Genomic DNA, 22,386 nt, shown 5'->3' with positions numbered 1-22,386 from the left:
CAGTGAGACCAAACCCTTTTAGCCTGTAAAACTAAAATACACACAATGAGCAACAGAAGGGTCTGATTGCTCAATGTACTTGCTGGGGCTGTGAACCCAGGTAAGATAAGGTAAAATAACCTAAAGGCTCCAGTGGGAAATTCATGCACCGTGCTTCCAAAAGGTTCTTTGTCCACGCCTGACATAATTTCTCTGCATAAGCAGAGATTTTAAACTGTGCTAATTTCATCTACGCTAGCTGCTAGCATGTGTTCTCCTACATAGCCCTTCATTTTTGCAGAACTTGAGCACCGTGGTTACCAGATTAAGAGGCTTTGAGTCTATGTTATGGAATAGAAGTAGGGAGCACATTGCATGGCCACTGGTTCTTTTTACCTTCCAGTAGCATAGCTATGATGAAGCACCTTATGGTTCAAATATTTATTTCAGTAGACAAATGTAGGGGAATGGTGTTTATAGTGCCCATTCAAGCCTAGACATCTCTACTGGTAGTTTTTTTTTTTTAATCTTTAAAATAACTTTTTCAGAGGGTGAAGAAATTTAATATTTACCCTGCAATCAAGCACTTTAAGATCTTTTCCTTTTCAGGGAGTAGAAGTCCAAGCACAAAACCCCTCAGTTGCTTCTAGCATCAAGGATAGCTTTGGTGATCAAACCTCTGCTGACAGAAAGGGTCATTCAGTGCCTTTAAATCAAAGACTGGTATAAATACTGTTCTCTTAGATCACACCAGTGCTAGAGTGAATATCCAAGTCTCTACGAACAAGACTGGTTGTTTCTGCTATCCACTGTACCTTGTGCCCCCTCAGAGAGCAGGAAGCCACCACCCATCAGTGCATGAACCTTCAAGATGATCTTCTGGTCCCTGGGATGCTATTAGCAACTAGTTATTTACAACCTGGAACACTGTGTTGCACCATCAGGTGCACCACTCAGTGTCCTCATAATGCTGATACTCAAGTCAATGTTTTAATTCAGGGGCGATGAGGTTTCCCGGTTTCCCAGCAGTCACAGGTGTTGCAAAGCGCACTTCACACAGAATCACAGAATCTAGGGACTGGAAGAGACCTCAAAAGATCATCTAGTCCAATCCCCCTGCCGGAGCAGGAACACCTACACAGGAAGGTGTCCAGGCGGGTTTTGAATGCCTCCAGAGCAGGAGACTCCACAACCCCCCTGGGCAGCCTGTTCCAGTGCTCTGTCACCCTCACTGAGAAGCTTCTTCTCATATTTAACTGGAACCTCTTGTGTTCCAGTTTGTACCCATTGCCCCTTGTCCTATCATTGGTTGTCACCGAGAAGAGCCTGACTCCATCCTCATGACAATCACCCTTTACATATTTATACACATTAATGAGGTCACCCCTCAGTCTCCTCCAAGCTAAAGAGACCCAGTTCCCTCAACCTTTCCTCATAAGGGAGATGCTCCACTCCATCATCTTCATGGCTCACTTCTAGCAGTTGTGTGTGTGCACAACCGATGGCAAGACCGAGGACGTGATTGTGCCCCAGAGACACCCATGGAAGGACAACTGCTCCCCGCACCGGGACAGCTGTACGAACGCCGTGCGCTACCCGTGCAGCGGCGGCACAGCTCTCAGCCGTCCAGCCTGAGCCCCTTTCGCCCGGCGACCTCTCCCCCGCCTCCCGCCGCTCCCGGCCCCACAAAACCCGCCGCAGGCCGCGGGCGGTGACACCTGTTCCAGCCGTCGCCGCGCTCCCGCAGCCCATTGGCCCCGGCGCGGTCAGCTGGTGGCGCGGGGCTGCCCGCCTCGGGCGGCGGCAACAGCAGCGGCGGCCGGTCCCTGCGCCCGCCGGCCCTCTGGGGAGATACCGCGGAGGCAGAGGCACGGCAACGTTTCCCAGTACACTGTTTAAAGTACGTGATTGCTGATGCAGCGTATTTTTTCGCTTGGAAATGCGGGCAACCAGGTTCTGCAAATAACTTACTGCCCGTGCTCACAATCGCACTCGCGCCGTCCTTGGGCAGCCCCGGCCCCGCACCTACCAGCCCCCGGGGCACGCACCGCCGCCGCCGGAGCGGCGCGGCAGGACCAGCGTGCGCGGCGGGGGCGATGGGAGCAGGAGGGCATGCCCCTCCGCTCCCTGGGGAACGGCACGGCCTCTTCCCGCCCTCCCTGCCCGCGGAGCTGCGGCTCGGGGGCGCGCCGAGCCCGCCATCCAGGTTGCTGCCAGCAGCGCCAGCACCGCCGCCGCCACCCACCAAGCCCTCCAACTCCACCTGGCCCGCGCCGCTGCCACCCGCCGCCGCACAGCGCGGCCGCTCCGCCCCGCCCCGGCCGGGGCCGAACGCGGCGCGGGGAGGCTCGGAGTCCCGCCCGCACGGCCGCGCACACACAGACACACATACACACACACGGAAGTGCACCCCGAGCTGGCCTGCCGCCCACCGCCGCCGAGGCCGCCCCGGCACAGCGTGCAACATGGCGCTGGTACCCTGCCAGGTGCTGCGCGCCGCCATCCTCCTGTCCTATTGCTCCATCCTGTGCAATTACAAGGCCATTGACATGCCCGCGCATCAGACCTATGGAGGCAGCTGGAAATTTCTGACCTTCATAGACCTGGTAAGTGCCCCCGGCGCCCGTGGCCCTGCCCCCTCCCTCAGGCTGCCCGTGGAAACGCCGCGGCCCCGCGGGGGAGCCCCCGGCGACGGCGGCCGCGCTCGACGGCAGCGCCATGAGGTGACCTTAGAGCGGGGACGGCGACATGTTGTGACGCCGGGGCTGGCCGTGAGAGGATCCACCCGGACCCCGCGGCAGCAGAGCCGGGCGGTTTGAACGGAGAAAGACACGGACAAAGCCGAAGGGCTGCGGCCTGTAAGCGGCCGTCGGGATGGTGCGTCTGACGGCCCGTCAGTGGTGATGCTGCCTTTCGTCTTTTTAAATGGCTGACGGTAAACACGAGAACCTGCTGGTCCCAGCGTTAGGCTCCTGTGTGCTGTCAAAATAGAAAACGTCTTGCTCCCTTTGGCCTGTCCGAGGAATCCAGCCCCGGCAGGTGAAAGTGCATGAGAGTGACAGAAAAATACCTTGCTGGATCCAGCTAGTTTTGATTGCAAATCATAAAAGAGCTTGTGAAACTTTTCTTTATAAGGGCCCAGGGCTAGAACAATCACGAGTATGCAGGCCTGCTAGAAAACACCAGGTGCTGGCCGGGGGCTGTTTTTGCTCTGAGCTTCCCTGCCTTGCTACCTCCACAGCAGTGTTTCCCTAGTGCAGGTGGGAGGAGAGAGAGAGTGGGAGGAGAAACTTGGGTTTTGGTTCAGAATTGTGATAGCAAACTTACACCTAGTACCTAGACCAAAATAGTTTGTGTTTTGTGTTTTTTGTTTGTTTGTTTGTTTGTTTTTTCCTTTGGATCCGCAGTGTAAATAGGTGAGAAATTTTGCAGTTTCTGCTGAGTTACAGAAAACTCCCAAAACACAAGTATTTTAGTGCTTGCCCGTGATAAGACCTCTCTCAGAACCTCACTGTAGATTCACAAGTATGGCTGCTACTGCCTCTGCACTTCATATCCAGTCAGTAAGTTGAGCTTGTGAGTTTGGAAACTAAACACACTGTTAACCTGGTAGATCAAGTGTGCATATTTCAGAGTCAGGATTAAGCTAAGGTTTACTGAGGCCCATATTTCATTTGGAGAGAAGCACCACTTGCCGTATTTTGCATTTAGATAGTGTAATTTTTGTGCTGGGTGTCAAAAATTTACTGGGTCTCTGAGGACCCACAGCCATACCTAGCGCTTTTACTGCGGTTGTAAATGGGCATCTTAAGGCCTCGTGTTTTTTGGAAGGCACACTAGAATTTTTTTTTCTTTCTTTTTCTTTATTTTGGCCTGCTGAACTGCACTGTCAGTAATATTAACTGATAGAAGTTAGCGTTAAGTCTCAGTAAGTTGATGGGGAACTGTTGACTTTAGTGCCAGCTGAATTAGAGGTAAACCAACTAAAGCTAAAACCCAAGGATCTTGCCTTTGAGTCTCCTTCCCCTTTTTCTCAGTTTTCGTAGCCCTAACAGTTTCTTGAGAGTTAGGTGAACTAATGCTGTCATACAGTGAAAATAACATTTGACAATACATGATATTCATAATTTCCCCCAAATTACAGACTGCTGTCTGTGGCAAGTTCATGTGGACTCTCCCATGAAAGCATGCACATGGTTCAGGCTACTTCTGTCATGGCCCAAAAGGCCAAAGTAAATATGTAGTGCTTTCCAAAATGTCTAGAAGAATTATCAGCTGCGGCTAGTCATTTCTGTCCTTTAGCTAATAGTTGTCATGTGTTTCTCAGTTAAGTCCAATAGTTGAGAAAAGGTTAGCAATTCCTTATAGTCTTCAATGCTTCCAAATAACATGCAATTCAACTACTCGAATGCCTCAGTGACTAGCCAGGACATAGACTTCTCCCCTTTTGACAATATTAAGTCCAAATGGCTCTAGCAGCATCCTATCTAAGTAAATCTATCTTTCTAACTCCTGGGACAACTGGCAGACCTGAAGAAACAAAAACCGTTAGATTCCTGAGGAGGATACCACAAGGTGTGTGGTTGGAGGATGTTTGGCACATATCCAAAATGCTGTATGTTGACTAAGGCTTGAAAAGCTCTTGCGTAAGTTTCAGTTTTCCTCAACCATGTGCAGTGTTCCTGTGTCAGTCACATTCAAAGGCTGTCTAGACAAAATATCATCGATGCCAGAGTCTTGGCAGACGTGTGTTCTTGCTACAGATTGTACCTCCACAAGCAGAGATTTAATCTTTGACATCACAGAAGCACGTAGAAGTTATTTCTGTTTCCAAAAACTGCTACCAGTTTTTAAGAAAAATGAGTTTATCGCTTGAATCAGAAAATTGATTTTGATTTTTTTTTTCATCTGTCCATTTGTAAAGGGACATTCCAGTCATGCCATCAATAAATGTTCTGGAGATTTAGGTAGCTGGCTTTGCAGCGGTGCTGTGAGAAATGATTTACAGTTATCTGTGGGCAACATAGTTTTGAATTGAATTATGAAAACCTAGTACTTTGGACTCTAAAATACAAGACACAGTAAAGTATTCTAAATGTATGCATTAATATGAACAGTAGACGTAGAGCCTTCACACTGTTTGCAGAAGTTGAGCATTAAGAGGAAGTTGTTTAATACAAAGCTAAGAACTGTCATGTCCCTGTCCACCCATAAAATTTTGGATGTTTATATCTAAGTAGGATTTTCTGAAATGACAATATTCATGCTTAGTCTCTCCTGTCCTTAAGAAAGAAAATAAGCGCAACTGATGACTTCTTTTCGCTGCTGTCATTCTGATGACTGACTGGGTTTTTTTTGCAGCTGCAAATGTGGTGGCAACATTCCCTAAAACACCCATGTCAATGGAATATTCTTCTGGTTTATGAAGCAAGGTACTGACAGTATGTTTTTCCATTACACTAGTGATGCTCCTCACTGTTGCTTGTAGCAATCATTTCTCCACTTCAGACTTTTTCTCTGGTATGTAGAGGTGGTGGATACTTAACCTCCTTATTCAAAAGATGATGAAGATATCTGCCTAGTACTTGTGGATTCCAAAGCACTTGAGAAAAGAGAGCAGTGTCCTTTTTGTCATTTGTAGAGTGGGAAACTGAGCTATGAAGAGGTAAAGAGTTGCTGGCAAGATCAGTCAGTGGGTCCAGGAGATCAAATTTTTTAATTGAACATTGAGGCTAGTTCAAAACTACATGAAGTTGATTTCATTTAGCCTCACAATACAAACCAAGCCCGGAAGTTAGTTCTGTGAAAAAGGCAAAGGACTGGATTCAGATAGAATGTTTCAAGAGATGTGCTTGAAGTTTCTTGTATAGCTGCGTTTGTTAGACTCAGATTCACGATTTTGTGCTTTAGTAGTGGACACACAGGACTTCAACCTGTATGTCCACGTGTTTCCACAATATACAATACAGAAGTGTGTTATGTCCACAACCCATGAATTAATTGTTGAGCCTCATAGTTGAACGTTAGGGTGAAATGATGCCAGTACAAGATGATTCTTTGCAACAAGTTTGTCAGCTATGTAAGTCTCTCAGAAATTTTCCCTCCTTGTACCACTCTTTGTTCAGTTCCATAAGTACTTGAAGTAGCTGAATTAATGATAATAGTACTTGAATTGAAGTAACCAGGTCATTCTGCATACACTGCAATCCCACACCTGCCTGTATAGATACACATTTGTTGCAGGATCTGTTGCACCAACTTGTCTAAAATGGCAGGATCCTTGCTGTTGCAGGGGTTTTGTTCTTCAGTTTCTCTTGGCTCTCTTATTATTGTGAAAGGAGGCAAAATTAAACAGAATTTGTTTTCTGGAATAAAATGGAGCCTGTGGGTGCTGAATGACAACCATTTCTACTTTTTGTGCTTGGATGTGTGTGATAATTATCAGAAAAGTAGCTTAGAGTTAAAAGAAGTATCTGTCTCCTTAGTAAGTAGTGCACTGGTCTAAATAGCTTCTAATTTTCATTGTGTGGTTTCTGTGAAAACCTTACTCCTCGAAGAAGCTAGAGTAAAACAAGATACTACTGCATATACATATGCAGGCATTGACAAAATACTGTGGGTGTTGTGTTTTTAATCTTATGGTCTCTCATGGGCTGAAAAGGGTAGTTATAGAGACAAAAAGCCAGGCTGGATTTTTGGAAGCAGTCTTAAGTGTTATGTTTTATGGTTATTATTAATGGTCCTGTTTTGAATAACAGAATGTTAATGTCGGTATTCATATTGCTTGATTCAGGGCCACCAAAGTTAGAGAGGAATTCATTTAGCTCATACGTAAATCTGCCTGACCTTATACTTTTCTTTATTCCTTTGAAAGAAATAGCAGGATGTCCGTGTATGAACTTTTGCATGTTGTCTGGCAGATTGAATTCTACAAAAAACAGGTATAAGCTCTGTTGGCAGCACATTTTTTGCTAGTACATGTTGTCTTTGTTTTGCAGAAAATGCCGTTATGTTTCATTTAAGTTTAAATCAATCATCAGAACTTAGTTTGTTTCTTATCTTTGGAAAATTTCAGAGGGGCATGTTAGGAATAGGGCTAGAAACTAGAGTTGGTGATTTGTCAGTTACTTATTTAGTGTATTTAATTAGTTATTAAACTATATTAGATGCAGGTACTAGACAACAAAAACAAAGACAGCAGCTTAACAAAGCATGGCTAAAAATTATAGGTGATTTGTGCCCAATTTGTATTTAGTCATGCTGATAGGAAATCAGATAACTAGCAAATGTCAAAGGCCAGAACATTCAGAATTATGGAATCATAACCTGTGCCATAGCTGCAATATTGGAAGTTGAGCAAGTTTCATTGCTAACTGTACAGGTTAAACTCACCATAACACAGAAGACAAAAGTGAAAACACATTCCACACTCCATGCAATGTAACTATGACTCTTTTCTAGGATTTCCTTTAGTAAAACGAATTTCACCCTCTGCTTTCTTCTTTTATGATGTGTAAGTTACCCTAGTATTAAGGTGTTTTGTGGCTTTTGGGTGAAAAGATTACAGAAGTGTGAAACACTATTATGTAGAATTTCCAGAGGAAATTCATCACTATGTCTACATATCTCTGTGTTCTTATTATAAAAGAGTATACAGTCAACAGTGTTGATCAGTTTCCAGAGAAAGTAAGGGATTGCTGCTTCAAGGAATAACAAGGTGAGGTTTCTTAATGGTGCCTAATGTAATTGAGAGAAAGGCAACAATATATGGAAAGGAACCTTTTAATAAGTGTGTGTTTTAGAGCTTTCTTTTTCCCTCTTGGGCTGTAAACATGTCAGAGAAACAATTATGTATAGTGCCGTTGATGCAATAATAAAAATATGATAGTATCACCATTTGTAATTTGTAGACCCGTGTTTTCCATGTGTTTTGGTGGTACTATTACAAATTGAGTGGAATTTGAGCGCTACATTGAAGAGTTCCATTTTCACATTGCATTAGCATGTATTTATTTTACAATTGGACTTAAATATGTCGAACATTTAATTTGGGAATTATTAGGAAATTTATGGCTGCCTTGAAATATTTGTGTTGGCAGTAGGGTTGGCAGGGAAAAGAGGAGAGCAGAAGAGAGGACAAATTGGGATCACTTACTATGATGATAGATTTAACTAATGTCAGTAATATTATTTTATAACTTGGAGTATGTAAGTGATAGGTAACAGTGCTATATTTTAAACAAGTGTAAAGTCTGTAGAGTTTTGCCAGAGGAGTTTAAATGATGACAACTTCAAGAAGTTGGTTTAGTTGTCCTTTTGTTCCCCTTTGAAAAAAATACTGTTTACGTTGTATTACAGTTGAATTATTTTCTTTACAATTTTATTATAGTGGTAAGGATAACTCTGATAATCTTATATGCATCCATATGGCAAAATTGTTAAATATTTTAAACAATTAGTTTAAACAAGGACAACACATCTAATGTTCTATGTTAGTGTTCTATGTTGAAGTCAAAGTTGGGGTTCTGAGCTGTCCCAATTTGTTGTGAATATAAACATATAACAAAATATTTAATTGATGTATTTTTGACCTTACAAGTATACTTGTGTTAATGAGGCTATATAAGCTTAGTCAAGAAATGCATTTTGAGAGATCAACCTTCTTAAGTTGTAGTAAAGATCTATATAACCTATCAAATAACATCCTTACATAATAATATAGAAAATTACAACTTAGTGTTTTAATATAAATCAAATTCCACTTGAATTGGTGCAGTTACATCAACCCGAGGATGTACAAAGACTTGCAGGGTAGAAGTCCAGGTGAGTAGTTAATTGTTTTGTCCTTAGGCTGAAAACAAAAAAGAAACTTGATCAGTCTGTCTTAAAATGCGGAAATAGTCACATGATCAAGATATTTTATTATGGGCATGAAAGAAAATTCAAATGTGCCACTATGCCACTGTACAACAAAATAAGAAGTTGTTTAAACAGAAAAAAAAACCTTTATGAAATTACAAAACCCTGACACTGCACAGAAATTTGCAGATTTGAACTAAGTAAAATCACCATAAAATGTACTAAAACAAAGTTGAAAAAATAGGCAATTGTGCAGTGTATTAAAATGATATAATGTAGATTCATTACAAGGACTTATGCTGAGTGTGTATTTACCTGAACAAAACAATAAAAGAAAAATATCTCTGATTCCTTCCATTACTTGCTGTTTTTTCTTTACATATTTAATAATTGGAATCATCAATGCCTGCCTATCCTAATGCAATGTTTATAAAACATTTTTCTAATTGCACTACTTTAATATAGACTCTGATGATGGGAGGAGCTCAGCATGGGTGGAGAATTTCTTGTCATTTGGAGTTTTAATTCCTAAGGCAACTCCAGTCAATAAATGCTAAAAAGATCAACACCAGTAACAGGTTTGTATGCTTTCTGCAGAATTACAGAGTGAAACAAATATGTGTGTGATAAGTTTCCATTGGACATTTCTATATTTGATTAAAAAGTGATGTGATTGCTCATAGTACATACATGGAAGACACCAAATTCCTCTCAATGTAGGTTTTCTTTTAAGTATCTGAACCTGAGGCCTGGTCTTCTCACCTTACATGTCCAGGTATATATATGGCATATGAGTCAGAAACAAAATTAACAATACCTTGGCTTATTTTGAAGACCAAAGTGAAGCACAGACTCCTTGTTCACTCTTTGAATGGGTGAATATGAAAATCTTTCTTCCTTCTAATGAAAACTTTTTCAAATTTTGCCTTATTTGCCTGCATTTATTTGAATAACTACATTTTCCCCATATCATATTTTCCAAAGCTCTGAATTTGTTATTAGTCTTCAAAGCTTTACAGCCTACTGTTCTTACTGTGTATGATGCAAGATTTTTTCAACTTGACATAGTTAAATTTGCTACCACTGAAAAAGCTGTATTTAACTTTAGCGGATGCAAAATTAACTGGAGTCTGAAGAAAAAACAAAATCAGTTGGAAGCTGAAGTAAAACTTCTAGCCTTTTTGGAGGGGAAGAAACTAAAGTAAATTAGAATTTATGAACGTGTTTTGGTAAGACTTAAAAACAATTCCCTCTCTCAATTAGAACTGTGATTAAACATTTAGAGGATTTTCATCAGCATTTTGCCAGTTACCTCAGGATATTTTGCACTCTCTTGGCATATAGTTGGTGTTCCTCATTGGGGTTTTTTGCAATATTCTTCAAAACTTAGAGATTCTGATGGCTGGAAACAGGTTAAGCTCATGTGAAATGCTAGGAGAAAATCAGAACCTGATTTTCATTCATATGAAGGTTCCTGGCAACTTAGGTAAGTTAGTGAGATTTTTCAAAAGTTGAAAGCAACATTTGAATGACTCTAGTTGCATTCCCTGAACATCTTGTCTTGCCGCTGCCCTTGCAAGCATCCTGTTTGCAGTAGGATTTCCAAACAAATACTTGCCAAAGGGTGCAATAATTATACAATAATTTCCACTTAGATCTGTGTGCAGCTGACACAGCTCAGGTATTTTTGCAGCAGTTGGCTGTCAGCTTAGTTTTTTCAGAGTGCTTGAGGACTGTCTACAATATAGCGTTGAACTAGTACAGCTGGATTTTTGCTACCTGAATATTCAGTGTCCTAGTAAACATAAACTAGAGTAGAATGTGCAGAAGCACAGAATGTCAAATCTTTTACTAATTCCTTGCTAACTTGTAAAGCAAAGCACAAGGGCTGGTGGGTTTCTGAATTATTTAGTTTGGGCGAAACAATTCAAGAGCATGAATCTTACCTTTACAAATGCTGCTAGACACCTCAGGCTGTTTGAGTTGGTTGTGCAGGGACTTAGCAGAGAATTTCAATTTTACTCTATTAGGAGTGGATTGGCTCATTTTTGGTTTTGGACAGTGCTGTCAGTATTTGTATATTTTTAAAAATCTATTTCTTGGTGTACCTGTGGGTAAATTTCCTTCCCGTCTCTCTATTTGCATGTATTTTATCAGGTGTCTTGAAGCCTTCTGGCAGCACATAGGTAACAAATTATTAATTATTATTATTGCTAGTATTATTAGAATTCAGTAGGAGTGGGGGGTTCCACATGCAGAGCACAAGTGGCACATGTTCCTAAATGTACTTGATCAGATGCAAAAGGAAGAAAAAGAAACTGCTGACTTTAAATGCTGCTATGTAAATTGATAAAATGCATGAATGTAAAAGGAATGCTTTCTCTGTGAGATGCTTAATGAACTTATGACTGAAGCTGTGGGAGCATTTCATACAGCATTTCAGCTGATGTTCAGGCTAGCATCTCTGCATGATCCTGAGGGGCTGCAGTAGGATCCTTGACCCTAGAGAAGATGAACGTTGTTTATGGCCGGTGCTTGTGCATGCTCAGGTCTCTGAAGGATGCAAGTAGAGAAGGTGAGAGAGCAAAGGAAGATCCAATAGAAGACAGTACTTGGTATCTGGGGTGTGTAGGTGAGAGAATGAACCATGCTGATGAGCCTTGTGTTGTGACAAACTGGTATTTAGCTATTTGCCAGATATGGGGAGGGAAAAAAAGGGGTGGAGATATAGAATGACTCGTGTTTCTTGGCTAAAACAGCATGCATTTGCTCCCTCAGATTTCCCCCCTTTCCTTGTCCTTGCCCACGTTTCTTCCTCCCACACGCCCGCACAATCTCCCCACACAGCCCCCTTTCACTCTGGTGGCACGGCACCACTTCCCTGCACGTAATTTGTTTGTCATAGCATGCTTCTGCTCAGCGGAGAGTGCTTGCAAAAGTTGGGCCTTAGTTAGAAGCCATATGCACTGACAGTTGCGGAGGTCCCAATTTACTGTTCACTTAAGCTTACAAACAAATTGAAACTCCATGCTGTGAAAACCTTCTCGGCCTGAGTTTACTTGTTATAGCTGTGTTCCAAGAGCTGCGAATTTGAGTGTGTGTTAGACACAGTTATCTGCATTCCTGTAGGTCCGAGGAAGTGAGTCCTAGGAACGTGTAAGCTGTGAAGGAAACCTCTGCTCTGTGGACCTGCCACATAGTACTTTTAAACTGGATGTTGAGGAGGCTGAAAGGGATTTAGGGTGTTTGGAGATGAATATGCACCTTTGTGGATGTTTGACGTAACACTTATCTACTTACGCTGCATGTAACTTGAAAATATCAAACTGTTCATAAAAGCTCCCCTGTTCTGTAGTCTCTCCATATGCTGTGCACATCTAAGAGTAAATTGGCCTGCTACTACTGAAGTCAATTTAGGTGACCCATTAATGAAGCTTGGTTAGAAGATTACAGTGGTTAGAGGTACCAGACGCTGTTAAGTCTTTGAGTGTCAAAGAACTCTGGCTAACAAGAGAGAGCAGACAGGTCAGCTGTCTCATGACCTGCCATGGCTAGAAAGGGATATTGCTGTATTTATTGAGAAGCTAATCATTGTTTCTAATTCTAACATATGTTTATAGAAGATTAGTATTCAAATCTTATAGTCTTAATGCCAGTAATAATTTCAAAAGCTAAACACCTCTGAATTTCCAGTGATTATACTGTATATTATTAAATCTAATGGCATTTCAGGCTAAGTTTTATTTTCTTTTTCTCATGATTTAGGGCAGAATCTACTAAAATGATATTGCCAAATTAATTCAAAGATGTATCGTTCCCCATTAATTATAAGGCCAAGTTAAAATTTTGAGATGTATTTTATGGAGATTGTTTTAGAAAATGGTGGAGGGACCTCCTGTTACTTTGAGGATTTGAACCAGTACGATCTGAACTTCCTGATTTTGAAATTCAACGTGCAACATATAGGCAAAATGTGAATGTCTATGAGGATGTGCAAGGGATGATTTTGTTAATCTGCTGCTTTTTTGTTAATGAAAGTACTCCCAGTTTGCCCTGATCCATTCATGCCACTTATCATGTAGTCAGGCTCCTCAGTTACAGGCTGCTGTTAGCTATCACTATGTTTTCAGCCCTTTTTACTTACAGGAACCTGCCTGTGCAACATCTGTTTCCCCATTCCTTCTAATCTCTTCTTAACCAGCACAGTCTCCGTGATCTTGCAGCTCTGTACTCCAGTTTCTGTTGCACTCCTAGTCCTCTTCCCAAAGCTTTTTTCTGTTTTCCCGTGTTTTCCAGTCTAGTGCTGCTTTTAATATTCTCCCCCTACTCCTTATACTGTTTTCCCACTGTTCATTCACACATCCTGTCTTTTCTCCCAGTGCATTCACTGTCTTATGTTGTCTTCTGCATCCTCACCCTGTTCTTCTCAAATACCTGACAAGAAGAATACAGTGTCATTCTCTTGTATTTTTAAAGCACCCTGTGTAGACCCAAACCAATGAAAATCAGTCACTTGCATCAGAAAAGCTTGATTTTGGTGTAGTGATAGCCTTAAAGAAACCAGTTTTGAAATGTTGTCATTATGTAAGACTCTTTGCTTTCTGTTTTTGAACAAGTTTTTAAGCATCCTGGTTACAAGAAAAAACTCCCCTAAATGTGAAGCATAATGGATCAAGATCTTCATGTTTATTATGGTGTTAAAATCTTGTCACTTTTTGATAGTCTGCCATTCAATTTTTATGATAAATTTTCCAATTAAGGAGTAGGTTCTTGATAGAAATTGTTAAGTTGAAAAATCAAAATAATGTGTGAAATCAGCAATCAGTATGCAGACATTTTCCCTCTTTTTTTTTTCTTTTTTTTTGTAATTTGTATATTTTAAATGAGATGCTAAAATGATTTAAATTATCTTTTATATTTCCTAATAAAAAAACTTATAATAGTAATTGTGAGGTTTGAAATCTGCTTTGTTCAGTGAGATGAAGAAAAAATGTTTTTAAACATTACTTAGCTCATCTGCTATTACTGTGGTTAATAGAAGAAAGTATCTTTTTTTTCATATGAACACATATGTGTGGGTGGATTGGTAGTGCATGCAGACATACATACCTGTTGCAATTTAGATGTAGGGAAACAGATAAAAGTTTCACAGTGGGGATTTTCTGCTCATACCCACATGGAAGCATAGTCATTCTTGTCAGGGGTTGCCAGATACAGTAGACTGGTAGACATGGGCCTGCCGTGGCTCCCTGCCCACATGCCCAACCAGGAGCGGGGCTGAGCATGTGTCCAGTAGGCACACATGGAAACAGAGTGTAAAATCAGGTCACTAAAATGTAAGGCTACAAAGAAGATGGGGACTCCCTTTCTACAAGGGTTCACATGGAAAATATAAGGGGCTATGGGTACAAGTTACTCCTGGGGAGATTCCAGCTGAGCACAAGAGGGAAATTTTTCACGAGGAGGACAACCAGCCATTGGAATTATTTCCCCAGGGAAGTGGTGGATTCCCCAACATTGGCCACTTTTAAGATTCAGCTGGACAGGGTGCTGGGCCAGCTTGTTTAGACTGTTCCTTTGTCAAGAAAGGTTGGACCAGATGATCCTGGAGGCCCCTTCTAACCTGATATTCTATGATTCTATGAAATAAAATTCTGACTGGACTGGATGATTTACATGCAAGAATGTCTTTTAAGATGTGTCAGCCAAAAAGTCAAGTGGTGGCTGGAAGAAGGAGCATTCGACATCTTCCCCCTAGGGTCTGTAGCCTGCCTGGGTAGCCTTCCCATGCAGCACAGGGGTGGGCTGCCAGCCGCAGGCGATGTTTGGTGGGAGCATGTCGGTCTCAGTGCCACTTTTTGCAGAGAGTCTGGCCTTGCCATGGGGTTTGATCTGTGCAGCATGTTGTTGGAACCAGTGCTCACAACTGCCTCATCCTAAATTGTCACATAAGGTCTATGAATCTTGCAAGGGTCTTGATATACAGAGGTATTTTGGCATTACTCCTGGCAGCTAACGGCAAGGTGTTATCTCTGTGTTATTCACATTTGTTGTGCTTAGTTTGCACAGGAGTTGAGGTCAGACTTCCTGTTCTGGGTGATACTCAGCATCTGCACCATGCTGTGAGATAGAAATGTGAGAATTTTCAGCACCTTATGAGATAAAACCCAAAAGTAGTGAAGGTGGTGGTGTGGGTCTCTTCTGGTGTTACTGTAAGTGTAGAAATTATGGATTTGTTCCACGTTCATGGTTTCAGTGCAGTTGGACTGACCCAGTGAAAACAAAACACTTGATTGTCTTCATTAAGATACTTAGACAAAATTACATTACTAAGGAATCAACCATTGCAGTGACAAATTGTTATTCAGAAATATTTTGCCAGCTGTATTATTTGAAAACTTCTTTTATTTTCCTTTAGCAAGGGCAAGACCAATGTCGTGAGAGCAACATAATACTGAAAGTCGCAACATACTTATAAATGTTATCTGCATTTCATAAGAATTGTACCTTTGCTATGTGAGATACTGCAAGCAAACCTGAACTTGAAATATGGCAGTGAAAGCAGGGGATGTGCTAACAAGTCAAATCCAGAAAATAAGTGTTTAATCTCTTTAAAAAATTAATTAGATACATCCTGATTGCAGGGATTAATAAGTATTTTGAAGAAGTAACCAGATAATAGTAATATCGTACAAGCAATGTCAAATTTTGGCCAATCTTTCCCTTTTGGACCTGGACCTGCTCTTTTGCCTGTCTTGGGTCTTGTGCTCAATGAATGTGACTAAGCAGTGTTTGCCAGACAAAGTGCAGTGAGGGAGGGAAACCTGTTCTATGAGATGCTTATTCACGTGGTGTGCCTGTATCTCAGTGGTGTCTCTCTGGCTGAGTTGTGGTGCAGTCAGCTGCGAGCCCTTGTTCTGAATCACTCCAGTGTCTTCTGTACCTTTCAGGGTGCTGGCCTTGAGTGTATATATCTTGTGTGACAGGAGATGTGTCTTTGATATTCAGAATTCCATAGAGAAAACTGACCTTTCTAAAGAACTCTTTTAAAGCCAGGTAGATAGGTGTTCAGCACTATGAATCAGATCTGGAACAGTCCCATCTTTTATGAATATAATGTCTGCTGATATACTGCAGGAAGCCACTGAAATTATTAAGTGTACCAGCAGTCTGCATAAAATGCCTGGGTGACCTCCAAAGCACTATGACAAATATCAAAGAAAAATTTTAAAACCTGTATGATCAGCTTAAGGAAAATTAAGGCCATATCTCAGTTTGTTGAAAATGCTGTTAAAGTAGGAAGACAGGTAGTGGCTGCAGAGTAGCAAAAGATCTAGGCCACATCTCTTTCCATAGGACCTATAATGAATGAGTGCTCTGGGCAGAAGGTATCTTTCCCTGGAGTTTTCTTTGCAGTTTTCCTCCTTCATGGTCCTCCCAAAAGAAGGCATAGGTAAATAGTATGAACAGCTGAGGAGTGCCTATTCCAAATAGCCAATCTTGTCCATTCTCTTTATGGATACTTATTTTTGTACTGTCTGTCTCCTTCATTCTTAATCTTCCAAGAAGGAAGCAATACACATGTAAATGGAGGTCCTCTGTGTTTTCTTTAGGACTAAATTAATAAATCCTGGTAGCAACCATCTCACTAAGAGTAAAATCACTTTGTAGTGCCACTGCTTCTTTTATTATAAGATCTCAGAGAACTTAGGAAATATTAATATTAGCTAACTAAGCCTCACAACATCTTGCTGCAGAGAGGCGTGATTTAAACTAAATCCAGAATGCAAGACACTAAAATTGGCTGGGCATCTAGTCATTAAAATCCTTAAGGAATTATCTTAGTTGTATAATCTACGTTTTAAAACATCATTAATCTCAGGTGGCCCAGGAGGTGATTTGTGGGACAGCTGCTGTGTTAGATTACTCCTAGTCAGCAGGGTGGGGCTTGAGTTGAGACTGGCTGCTCAAGCAGCACTGTCTGGGTAATCAAGCATCACCTCCAGTTTGCCCCATCTCACCTGGTGACTCACTTGCTGCTACTGCTGTGTGCAAAGAGGTGGGAAGTGTGTGGACATTGCCATTGGGTGTAAAGGAAGGCATGTCCTACGCCTTGGTGGAGCAGCAGCAACCTGGCTCCCCACTGGCTCTTGTTTTGGCCCCACCTTCTTCTGCTTTCCAAGATAAAAGCCCTGTCCTTGTGTGGCTTCAGCTGTTCCCAGGGTTGCAACACTGTTCTTACCTCATGCCTGGTCAGATACTGCAGAGCAAGAGGAGGAGAGAGGCAGGGTGCTTGTTTGCATGTGGTTGTAGGAAGGTGTGTTTGATGGTATAGGAAGGATGAGCTGAGTCCACGCTGCTGATGAGTGAGAATGGAAGACACACAGCTATTTAAATGTTAGAATGTAGGCTGCTGCCATGGGTGCAGAGTGGGTGGTTGCTGCAGCAGGGAGAGATGACCTTCAGGAGAAAAAGAGGAGGCCCTAGACTGGAGATCTGGCCTCTATGTAGGGGCATCCTCAAAGTCTGCAGCAGCTGTGGGGATTATTGCCATATTTATGGACAGAAGGAGGTGTACCTGCACTGTGTAGCACATGCAGGATAAAAGAAGAATTTCTGGGAAATGTTGAACCTTCTGGGTGTATACTGTGAAGTTAATCCCTGTGTGAGCAGTAGATGTTTATCCAGAAGCACCAGGCATTCAGCAGCCTGGACAAGTACCACAAATCCTTACATGCTGCCTGGAGAATGTTTCTAGCTAGAAAGAGGGGAAAAATGAATGTAGGGTAGCTCTAACCTATGTAGGTTAGGATGGGGGCTTCCACCCACATGACCTACTTGCGGAACAGCTTCTTTTCTGAAATAAACAGCATGGTACCGTCCATGCCTGTTTGAGTAGGATGTGTATTTCTGTTGGCTGGGAGAAAGGAAGGTACAGTTGTCAAGCCCAGATGGAGGCTTTGAAATATGCATGATAGTGGCAGCTGTGTGTGGGAAGAAGGACTTGAAGTGTGTTGAGGAGGAGGCTTGTTTACTGTGCTACTGTCTTCGTGGAGCTGAATGGGGAGAGAAATGAGGAGTGCGTTTTGTGTCCGTAGATTATTGCTTCACAGTCTTTTTCTCCAATATTAATTACTTGTTTGAAAATTTGTAATGGATCAGTGAGTTGCAGCAGAGGAGACTGCAAAGAATTATTGTCAGTGTTTGGTCAGTCTCACTCCCTCATGGATCGACGCCCTGTTTTCCTGAGCTGGGCCCTTCTGCTCAAAAGGTCCTTCTTGTAAGCTGGGCGGAGGCGGCTGTGTGCGCGCTTTGGAGAGGACCATGTCCTTCTGGCAGCCTTCCTGATCCCGAGTTTTCTGTGTGCCGTTATCGATCAGTGCATTTTGCAGTCTGTGGTAATGTGAGTGCTGAAGCCTGCATAGCAGGGGCGTTTGTGTGTCCTGTGTGGTTGCTGCTGTTGGTGCCAGAGGGGTGGCTGCAGGCAGGACTCAGCCGAGGGGGCCTCATGTGCCGCTCATCCTCTTCCTCCTGTGGGGGCGGCTGTGGGCAGGTCGGTGAGGCCTCACAGCCTGGCCCTGCCTGCGAGCAGCCTGCCTCTGGTCCCTCAGGCACCAGCCTGCTTGCCTGCCACTCCCTACCTGTGAACACAGCCTGCGGTGCCCCAGCTGGGGCAGCCCAGGAGGAAGTCCAACTCGCATCACTGTGGAGTGCATCACCTTATTTCAGGAAAAAAGGCAATGGTAACCATAGCCCAAAGGTTTTGAGATACATAAGAGAGAATATCTATATGTTTACTTATGGTTATGTGTACAAGAAAGGAGGAGGTGTGATGTACAACACAAAGTATTGTATTCATGTGGTGAAGTAGAACACGTGTCAGGTTAATTCACGAACTCTTTTGGGTTTTATATCTTTTTAGATTTATGTTTCATGTTTACTGTTTTCAGTCATCTCATTAATCAGCACTTTTCTGTGGGGAGAATAAGGGTTTATGGTTTACTCTTTCTCTCACCAGAATGTTCTCCAAACATGTTTTACAGTGAGTACATTTTTCACATTCCCGTCTCAGAGCATGAAATTAATCTTTTCTGAATAATCCCTTAGTATCTCTTTCAGCTATGTGGCCTAAAAATATCTTTGACTTAATTAAGGAAAACTGGTCTAAAAAGAAGGTTTGAAGATGTAATGTTATCTATTAGAAGAATATGAAAAAAGCAAGAGTGAACCCTAATAACAAACTTCTAGAGACAGTTTTGGTGTCAGCTGTTTTACTCTGCGCTGCTGCTTGATTTGTCCTGTGCTGGAGCCAGCCCTTGAAGACTACCTTTGCTCTTTATGTTTCAGATAAGGTTGTGAATCTGCTTCCTCAGAGTGCTGGTTAAATGTAGTAGATGGCTTCCAGATACACCTAATTTTGAGAGTAGCTGCCATTTTAGTCTGTAGTCATATGACAACAACTTCCAAAATGTTATCATTTGAAAATCTACATCCTAAGTGATTTATCTGATTTGAGCTTTAAGCTTACACCAATAAGACCTGCTTCCACTATGAACATCCTTCTTCCCCTCTTCATTTTCTGGCAGGTCTGTGAGCAAACCATGCTTTGGACCTTTTCCATTCACCAAGTATGTCCAAGTATTTTTATAAAGAACCACAGTGACAAAATGAAGCAGTGTTGATACTCATGCTTAATCTGACTTTTCCACAGCTTTATTTGTATCTCACCTCACCTGTGAGACAGGACGATGTACAGAGCTGAAGTTAGCAGTCACCAAATGTTTCATACGGCCAGTTCCCAGGAAACTGAAAAAAAAACCTATAAAAGCCAGTTTTCCTGAAGTCATAAAAGAACTGAACTGATCAAAGTATAGAACCATCAAAAAGGGAAATTTACAAGTGTTTGTTTCTATGTTGGACAAACACAACATCTTTACAACACTTCAAACAGAAGATGTTGCTGCAAATGGAGTGTGAAAAAATTATCTACTTAATTAGTAGTAAACAATCATGGCAGCAAAAGAATTTTGGGTGTTTATATTCTTGATTAATCATAGTCCAAATTTGCTTCTGACAGTTTTACTTGGAAAATTATGCTAGTTTAATTATTGTTCTACTCTCTTCCAAGTGAGGATTTAGCTTTTTTAGTGCTTGAACTTTGCTGCATTCTTCATCTAGTTTTAAGGCCTCTAGCTTGCACCCTGTGTTGCCATTTACCTCTTAGTCTTATGAATGCACATCATTATCTTTTGATATTGCTAGGATCTTAATTTTGTATATAGGTGAGATTGAAGGTTCAAGACGTAGAAAATTAAACTAAGGCTTGTTGAGGGTTTAGATTGTGGGCTGACAATCAAACCCTGGCAGATGTATTGTTAACCTCTTCCCCCCGACGACTTCCCCCTCTTATCCCTCCCTCTCCCCCCTTCCCACTAAGGACAGGCGATCGGGAGAGAAAGAAGGACAGAGAGAAGAGAGTTGGAAAAATTAAAGATGTTTTACTAATGCTACTAATAAGAATAGAGAAAATAATACAAAATATACAAAACCAATCTTGTAAGTCTCAGCAACAGCAGAGCCAGCACCCAAAGTCCTGGATTAGACTCTGTAGCCAACCGGAGCTGGATTCAGTCTCTCACTAGGCCTCAGTTCGCAGGGACGACTCACAAGGTCCTCTCCTAAGGTCGGCCATAAGCAGAAGGGAAAAGGAAAAGGGAAAAAGGGCCAAGATCCTTGTGATCTCCCACTTTTATATGAAGTATTCACGTGAATGGAATTTTATACACAGCTGGTCAGTTTCTTGGTCACCAGTTTCTCCTTGCCCCTCTCGCGAGATGTCCATCCGTGCTTATCAATAAGTTTGCATTCCATTGCTAGGTTTACCAAAACACGTATCTGGTTCTCCAGGAAAATGCAGCTAATATGAAGGCTTTAGCTGACAGGCAAATTCACTAGAAGAGAAACTTGTTTTTTAACAAAACCAGGACATTCCACCCCTTATAATATGCCATTCACTGAGTACTTAAACCTTATCAATACAATCTATCAATACAATCTAATTAATCACTACTATATATATATATATATATATATACACACACATATGTGCATATATACACAGGAGTAATTAATCTTAATCAGTGGACCATCCTTTGAAAAGTTCATTAAGTTCATTTTGTCACAACAGTCTCCCAGGGCAGGAAAAATGGTACAAGTGCATCTCATGACCACTGTTTGTGGGTTAAAGACATCAACTTCAAAGAAGTTGTCAGACACCACTTGAAGAAGCTAGCTCTAGTTTCATCACCATTGCCTTAATCTGAAAGACACTTACTAAATACTGTTAGTATGGCAATTAACATCATGCGGTTCAGTATTGCATATTTTCACCTAAAATCACATCCCCTTGAGGTACACACCGAACTTCTCCATCCTTAAGCATCACCCACCAGGTGTTGCCAGGTCCCTGGGCAAAAACAATCCCACGAATGGGCCTGCCTTTGCCCGAGGCAGGAGTAACCCAGACTGCCTTTATTAACATATTTTTCATTTGTACTACAGGGACTTTATCTCCTTGTACAGTATGAAGAATTTCTGATTGGACAGGCCCAGCTCGATTGGTTGATCCCCTAGTGTTGACCAACCAAGTGGCTTTTGCTAAATGTGAATCCCAGTTTTTAAAGGTTCCACCACCCAGTGCCTTTAGTGTAGTTTTTAACAAACCATTGTACCTTTCAATTTTCCAAGAGGCTGGTGCATGATATGGAATATGATATACCCACTCAATACCATGTTCTTTGGCCAAATTGTCTATAATACTGTTTTTGAAATGAGTACCATTGTCTGATTCAATTCTTTCTGGCATGCCGTGTCGCCAAAGGACTTGCTTTTCAAGACCCAAGATAGTATTTCGGGCTGTAGCATGAGGTACAGCATATGTTTCCAACCATCCAGTGGTTGCTTCCACCATTGTAAGTACGTAACGCTTACCTTGACGTGTTTGTGGAAGTGTAATATAATCAATCTGCCAAGCTTCTCCATACTTATACTTTAACCATCGCCCCCCATACCATACAGGCTTTAACCGTTTTGCTTGTTTGATTTTGGCACAAGTTTCACATTCATGAATAACCTGTGAAATAGTGTCAATAGTTAAATCCTGCCCTGGATCACGAGCCCATTTGTATGTTGCATCTCTACCTTGATGCCCTGAAGCATCATGGGCCCACCGAGCTAGGAAAAGTTCACCTTTATGTTGCCAGTCCAAGTCCACCTCAGCTACTTTAATCTTAGCAGCTTGATCCACTTGTTGGTTGTTTAGATGTTCCTCGGTGGCTCGACTTTTAGGCACATGAGCATCTACATGACGAACTTTCACAGGCAGGCTCTCTAGACGAGCAGCAGTGTCTTGCCACAGTGTGGCAGCCCAAATGGGTTTACCTCTGTGCTGCCAGTTGCTTTTCTTCCATTGCTGTAGCCACCTCCACAAGGCATTTGCTGCCATCCATGAGTCAGTATAAAGTATTGGCCACTTTTCTCTCAGGCTTT

General features: G+C 42.0%; 1 protein-coding gene across 2 annotated transcripts in view; it reads left to right on the top strand.

Moving 5' to 3' along the window:
* The first annotated feature begins 2,122 nt into the window (after nt 1-2,122).
* Nucleotides 2,123-22,386, top strand: part of AIG1 (androgen induced 1) — a 122,867-nt gene continuing 102,603 nt past the window's right edge. The window contains exon 1 of one of the 2 annotated variants that reach the window (XM_071806468.1): nt 2,123-2,585. In XM_071806468.1, coding sequence (XP_071662569.1) covers nt 2,445-2,585 — 141 coding nt within the window. In that variant the 5' untranslated portion in view covers nt 2,123-2,444. The remainder of the gene's footprint in view (nt 2,586-22,386) is intronic. The other variant, XM_065834175.2, reaches the window with a different exon arrangement.

Source organism: Patagioenas fasciata, chromosome 3, assembly GCF_037038585.1.
Source record: "Patagioenas fasciata isolate bPatFas1 chromosome 3, bPatFas1.hap1, whole genome shotgun sequence".
NCBI classification, from domain to species: domain Eukaryota; kingdom Metazoa; phylum Chordata; class Aves; order Columbiformes; family Columbidae; genus Patagioenas; species Patagioenas fasciata.
Note: the sequence above shows the minus strand (reverse complement) of the source record. Positions and strands in the feature narration are given on the sequence as shown.